General features: G+C 42.6%; 1 protein-coding gene across 1 annotated transcript in view; it reads right to left on the reverse strand.

The window, feature by feature from the left end:
• The window catches only part of lancl2 (LanC lantibiotic synthetase component C-like 2 (bacterial)), a 41,258-nt gene that overhangs the window by 17,337 nt on the left and 16,421 nt on the right, over positions 1 to 7,500 (reverse strand). The window contains exon 4 of the mRNA XM_042068827.1: positions 6,499 to 6,655. Within this exon, the coding sequence (XP_041924761.1) occupies positions 6,499 to 6,655 (157 nt within the window). The remainder of the gene's footprint in view (positions 1 to 6,498; positions 6,656 to 7,500) is intronic.

Genomic DNA, 7,500 nt, shown 5'->3' on the forward strand with positions numbered 1-7,500 from the left:
CACAGGTACATGGGATGGGAGAACTACATGGAGCAGCATACGCCAGATCTGAGGTGCGTTCAAATTCGGCAAACAGTGGCGAATGTTCGTGGTGAACAATGTTTTCTTTGAACAGTTACATTTGAACGATTTGATGTTAACATTCCATTGTAACGGTAATTGCATTGTTGCCTTCGTCAAACTCATGTCCAGTTCCACTGTATGTTCGTGGAGAACTACCTCCTCAGACTGTTTGCGATTGTTTGCAAACGTTCCCCGAAAACACAAGGCTAATGGAAAACTGTTTGCAAACGTTTGCCTAGGTTTGCAAATTTGAACGCACCTCTGGTGTCTTACCCAACTTCCCCACTGTGCTACATCACTCTGTACTACACTCACAAGCTCTGATTGATAAACATCTGATTCTCCACATAGTTAACAGATCGCTTTGATTCTATTTGCTTTGATTCTCCACATAGTTAACAGATCGCTTTGATTCTATACTAGATAGACTTTTATTCTTTTATTTGATCTCAAAAATGTATCAAAATGTATTACAAATGTAAAAAATCCATATATGATAGGCCCCATAGTACTGAAGAGAGGGACAGCGATGAAGAGGCAGAGGGGATGAGAAACAGAGAGAGTGGTTGCTACAGGTTTGCACTAAAAGCTCTCCCTCTCTCGCACACACACACACTCACAAGCACAAACACAGAGAGAGAGAGAGAGAGAGAGAGAGAGAGACGCTCATTTAGAATACATGAATTTCCCTGAGAGAGAGAGAGACACACACACACACACACACACACACAGACATCTTCCCAGCAGTGATGAAGAGGTCCTGGGTGAGGTGTGTGAAGCTGAGGGTTATTCTTCATGTGGGTGTTGGTGAGCTCAGACTCCAGAGAGAGGGGAAGGGAGTGGCGGGAGGTGGAGAGGTCTGCTGACGCAGGAGAATGGACTGGCTGGAGCTGGCGCTAAACACCGCACGCCAACAAGTCTTTCTTAGTAGCCTACATTACTTCTTGAAGTGTACTTTTTGCTACACAGGGGACACAACCTCCTGTTAATCATTCATTAACACTTGTTGGAAAAACATAAACGCAACACATTGAAGATTGGAGGGGGTTTACGGGGGGGCATTTACAGTGCAGTTAATCGTTCCATCGGTCAACTAAAGCGACTGGAGTGTTTGTGTGCCCCGGGGGTTATCAAATAATGAAAATGCTCAGTTGCTTGGAATTCTAGTTCAGCCATTTCCTGCACGCATTTTGCTGAGGGAGGAGGCTGTCGCTGGCTAGCTGTGCTAGCAGAGGTCCACACACACACACACACACACAAAAAAGAGAGATGTAGAATCAATCATGGACACTAACTGTCATGTCACTAATAGTCATGACTACAGAGAAGAAAAAAGAGAGATTGTGGGAAAAGGGGGAACAATGGAGACAGAGAGGGGAAGAATGTAGAAAAAAAAAATGGTGTGGATCTAAACGCTCATTGTGAGAATCTTCTACATCACCATCATGAATCTTGGCATGAATCGCACTTCCCATGTAATTCTGAACTCTAATGTGAACAGAAATCTTCCCATCTCTTGTGCGACATGCTGACACAGTCCGCAGTCCTAGTTTCCTTCAGCACACAACAACAGTCAGTCACTGTGTGGGTGTGTTATGCCAGAGTGTGTGGGTGGCGTACCCAGAGGGCTATGCCTGTGACAAACTGTGGTGTGTGTGTGTGTGTGTGTCTGCTTGCCTGCATTTATGTGTCTCTCTGTGTGTGTGTCTACCTGCATTTATGTGTGTGTGTACGTACGTGTGTGCACGTTTTTCCTTTGGGAGCCTAATGACAACGTGACTGGACACAAGAGAATGTGTTTATTACCTCAGATATTGATTCAGATTAAATGACCACTCAGGCTAGAGAGCACCATCTCCCCCTCACCTCTCTTTCTGTCTCTCTACCTCCCTCCCATTATCTCTTTCTTAAACCCCCCCTCTCTCTCTCTCCATCATTATCGCCTCCTTTCTCTTTGACTCCCTCTCTCTCTCATTAGGTTGTACAGTGTGTTTGGTGGACCCAGGGTTATAAATAGCAGCAAGACGGAGGAACAGGAGGGGAGACTGAGAGCCCTGCAGCGCAACAACTGGACAGAAGGAGTCTCTCTCTCTCTCTCTCTCTCTCTCTCTCTCATAGCATAAGTGTGTGTTATGGCAAGAAGTGTGCCACTCTTCACCATTTCCTTTGAGCAAAATATCACACTACGGGGACCTAAACACTACTGCCATTGTACATTCCATGTACACCATTGCCACAACAGACTGACATTAAGTACAACATTTATAGTCACACACACACACACACACACAGTAGTAGGAATGTTTTCTATGTTTCAATTTGTCTGATGTTTGATCACTGCCCATCCCCCTCCTACACACAAGCAAATACACACACACACACACACACACACACAGATTTCTCTCAGCATGCATGCAGTCGCGCGCGCGCACACACACACACACACACACACACACACACACACACACACACACACAGACACACAACCTGAATACAATCACTCTCATGCAAGCATATAAACACACAAAACACTATAGACAACCATACATACAATCACAAAAATAAACAACCATCAGTGGCAGTTGCTGCTCTTTGGAATAGACACTGATAAAAATGGTCAATTATTAAATTAATATTATTAAGGTGCTATATTGTTCTTTGATTGTTCAAATAGAATCCGTCTGTATTGTTCACAAATATACAGTATGAGAATTTCAGCTGCAGTTTGCCTCTCGACTTCACCTGCCAACACGGCAAAGCATCCCTGAACTTGAAATATGCTGTCAATCAAAAAGTCCAGCCACAATGACGAATCCTCAAAGCTTCCCTGGAAATGACGATTTTGGGTCGTTTTCTGCACTGAGATCCACCCACTCTGTAGTGCCATTGAAAGTCCAGCGAAGCCGAGCATCTATGGGGTTTTCGATGGATCATGTCGTCACAGCAATGTATTAGGGGCGGGAAGTCACGATAAATGCCAGGCAAAACCTTATTGCTGAACGAACTAACCATGAAGTTGAACACGTTTTTAGCATGTTCTAGTTGGAATAGTAGGCTAATGTAATACAGTAGTATTTGATGCAAATGTCCATGATATTTTGAAAGAAGGCTGAGCTTCCCCTGTACTAGTCTTAGAGCAATCGCCTCTGACAACCATGTATGCGCACACACACACACACACACACACACACACACACACACACACACACACACACACACACACACACACACACACACACACACACACACACACACAAGAATTATGCAGTGGTTGAGAGAACACCCAAATGATGAGGGCAGTGATGACATTACATAAACTGTGAACTTGTGTCCACTAAAGCCATCAGGAGGCATGTGAGTGCATGCGCACGCACATACAACTCAGATCATATCATGTATGATCGCTAAAGTTTGATTATTTTTAATGTCGCAATTGGGTAACTCTATTCAACTGCGCTTGTGGTTCAGCTGTGGGCACGCAATTAGCGTTGTAGAGGGGGCGGGGACAGACGGTGATGAGCGCTGTTTACGTAATGAAGTGACAGCTTATTAAATTCCTCGCACAGCGTTCGCTTTCTGTGCACAGAAAAACTCGGTATTAGCGCTTTCTCTGTACATCCGGCCCAGAGTCACTTGTATTTCACCCGACACCACTTTCACAATTAATTTAAAATAAATCCATTTTGTTTGTGTGTGTGTGTGTGTGTGTGTGTGTGTGTGTGTGTGTGTGTGTGTGTGTGTTGGTGCTCCTCTGCCTAACTGCCTACTCACTGCTCTATCTATAATAGAGAAGATAGCAAAAGCACACAAATCGATGAGCTGTATCAAATATAGACAGACGCCACTTGCTGTCAGTGCTGGTCTAATAGTACATCTGAGTAGCTGGGTTTCACACACACCGCTGAAACACACACACACACACCCCGCTGAAACACAATATTTGTCTTGCCTCGATAATTCAATTCAATTAACGATCGACTATCGATTAATCATTAATATTTCTAGGCCTATATTAAAATTCATTATTTATTTAACTTTTTATAAATTTAAAAACGCAATGAAAATACAAAAATACAGCGTGTTTTTCCTCGATATTTATCACAAGAAGAATAACTTTTGGCAGTTAAACTGGATGTTCGGTTAGGCTAAACTTGAAGATATTATGCGCTCAGATTAAACAGAGACCCTCGTTTGTTCCAAAATAATATTAAATAGAATCATGTTAAACAGTAACTTAACCAAAAACATAATAATGCTTAGATCTGACAGGTTTTGTCAAAATGTAACTCAAAACTATCCAAGGCACGGAGTCGAGAAAGAGGGTGAGAGATTAACCTATAACAATTAATGAGGCTATTTAACAAAGCCTCATAAAAAATAACTGCCGTAAATCCTCAAATTATGACTGGGTTTTTTTATTTACTTAGGCTGCGCAAAGCACAGGGCTTTATTTGGGGCAGACGTAGGCTATATAGAGCAGGCCTTTATTTCTATGTGCGTTTTATTTTGAGACATGCGTTTCGTTTGGAGCGCATACCACTATCAAAAGCAGAAAATTTTCCGTTTGGTTTGGGATTTAATTTACTTTTGGACAGTTTGATTATATTGCTCAATTTTGGTAGCCTAGAAATCTAGACGCGCCCCTAGCGGCAGTAAATTATATTTGCTGCCAGGGCTAGTCTAGCAACTCTCCGTTGGCTTGTGAGCTCCAGAAATCGAAACTTAATCAGGACATTGAAATTGTGTATAGAGTCGTTTGGTGGGCTTAACATAATGATTGATGGCAGAGTTGCAACGGTTTGGCTTGAATTCCCTGCTACTTAAAAACAAATATCCTATTGCGTCTTATTGCGTGCAGAGGGAATTTGAAAGACAACTGATTATCCCGCCCCTCGGACTGAGCACTGCGAACGGTGAGTGCCCAGACCCTACATTTTAATGTGGGTCTGGCTCGCCAGGCTACAATTTTGGGACTGATAAGCACTGAAATCTGGGAGGTATTTGATGGCTCACTATTACATGCCATGTAGTTGAAAGAGTCGAGATTTTCACCTGCTGTTTATTGAGACAAGGCAGCCGCTTTCATTCATTCAAAATGTGCCCTGTGCTGTAATGTAAACCTTATTGCGTAGCCAAGTAGCCTAAATTGAGTTTGAATTGCATGATTTACACATGATTTTCGTAGGCTGGAATGCCTCCAGTCGCGGCAACAATTAGGGGTTTGCACGGATGTCACGTTCTGGCTGGTAACCATGGTAACACAGCACGCGCGGGCATATTGGCGATACTCGGTGAATGAACTACAATGGAGTATTATGCACTTTGGATGTGTTACGTGATTGTAGCCGTGTCTAAACAACGGAAAAGCTCATCAAAATGCATCTAAGATGCCAAGGCATACAGGGCAGGACTTAGACCACAAGAAAAGGCGCGATATTTTGAGAAATTACAGTTTATTGGCAGCGCAGATCCATATGAGTTGGGTGAGGGAAGCGAAGTACCAAGTTCAACCACAAGCGCCCCCCTTCCCTTGATAACTTCTGGCATTATTCTCCTTTCTTCCTGGTTTTTTAATAACTTTTGGAAGTCGATACCTACACCAAATGTTTTTCTCAGTCTGACCTATTAGCACAACCTAAACACGGCAATAATTAACCATTGTCCTTGACGATGTTAGGGATTTACTTCAGTGCCTAATGCTTTCTAATGAGGCGAGTATCTCCAATATGGCGACGTCCAGATCTGATGACACGCCGTGCAAACCCCCAATTATGTTTACATGTAAATGTAGTAGCCTAGGCCTACTGCTTCAGCCTGCAAGCTCAGAAGGGGACGGCAAGCGACTGAGCTTGAGAGCGACGTGTTGGAGACCCATGGTGTAGGACAACGACTTTTCATTGACAACAAGGTATTAAACCAACCAACAATATAAAATATTAAGAGCTCTTATTTCATTGAGTCAAATCGAAACAATGTCTTCTATTGTGCACTGATAGCCCTACTGGTAGGCAATTATTACATCACAGTGTTTACAGTGAACTAACGTTATCGTTTTTTAAACGATAATGGTCCCACGCCACACTTCACCGTGAACTCTTCATAAATCAAAACGGAAACTCGTAGGTAACGGAGTAGCCTATAACGTCAAATATTATCCCCAGGTGGTATAATGTTTAATTGCTGCCACACAAGGATTCATTTATTTGCTTCAAGACGCACTATGTAACGCAATCTGCATAAGTTTAATTGACAACAAATTAACGTGATCGACGAAATTCTTAATGATCAACTATCGATCGTCGATTAATTATGCCCATCCCTACTTTACACACACACACACACAATTAGGTTAGAGGTTGCTGGCAGACTTCATAGTGAGTTCAGAGTGTGATGCATATTTGGGTCATGTGTGCTTTTTGACCCAGTGTGGGCAACGGCACTCACCTTGGTGATGGTGGCCTCGTCGACGGTATCAGGGCCAATCTCCTTGTTGACGTAGAGCAGGGCGAAGAGGTAGCCGGCCCGACCATACAAGAGCTCGTCAGGCACGTCCGAATCTGGAGACAACACAGACCTCTGGAGCTGAAGAAGTCTGAGAGGGAGAGGGAGGAATAAGTGAGGGAGAAAGGAAGAAAGGGAAATTGATAGAGAAAGAGAAAGAAAGAGAGGCAAGAAAAAGACCAGTTTTACCTATTTGGTCATGTAAAAGGCTTATTATAGCACTGAAATGAACTGAGACCAACATACAGACGTATGTGTGAGTGTGTGTGTGTGAGTGTGTAAGTGTGTGTGTGGGTGGTTGGGTGAGGGGCAATGTAGAGCAAATAACAAGAGATTTAGTTTATTACGTCTCCTCAGAATGCTATAGAAAGTCCCATTGAAGTAAATGGGCCATCGCAACTTTCAGAGGGATGATATATTGTTAATAACAACTACTGAAAATGGATAATGACCACAGCCATTAAGGAGTTTTGAGTTTCTGATTCATATCTCTTATATCTCTTATTATTGTTAATTTACTGCAGTGGAAATTCTAAATTAAGTAATTTAATTTGAGTAACTTAAGTCAGAAAATAATATGTAGCTATGCAACCCTAGACACTTTATTTTATTATATTATAATGCCTCTATTTGAGTGAAGAACATTATTTTCAGTTGAAGCCGTGAAATGGCATCAAAATCATTAAAAATGCTAACATAACATGGCATGACTTGACTTAAAACAATGGGTGATTTTGTTAGCCTAGAAATCTAGACGCACCCTAGCGGCGGCAAATTAATTTGCTCAGCCTGTACGTCTAGTATCAAACCATAGGGATTTCTATTGGCTGACGCCGTGGACTTCATCCAATCACAGCGCTCTATTTTGTTAGAGAGTCTTAAGGCGGGCTTAACAGGATAACGACGGTCCTGTGACGGTGAACAACAAGGAAGGTG

This window comes from Alosa sapidissima, chromosome 17 (genome assembly GCF_018492685.1).
Source record: "Alosa sapidissima isolate fAloSap1 chromosome 17, fAloSap1.pri, whole genome shotgun sequence".
Taxonomy (NCBI): Eukaryota; Metazoa; Chordata; class Actinopteri; order Clupeiformes; family Clupeidae; genus Alosa; species Alosa sapidissima.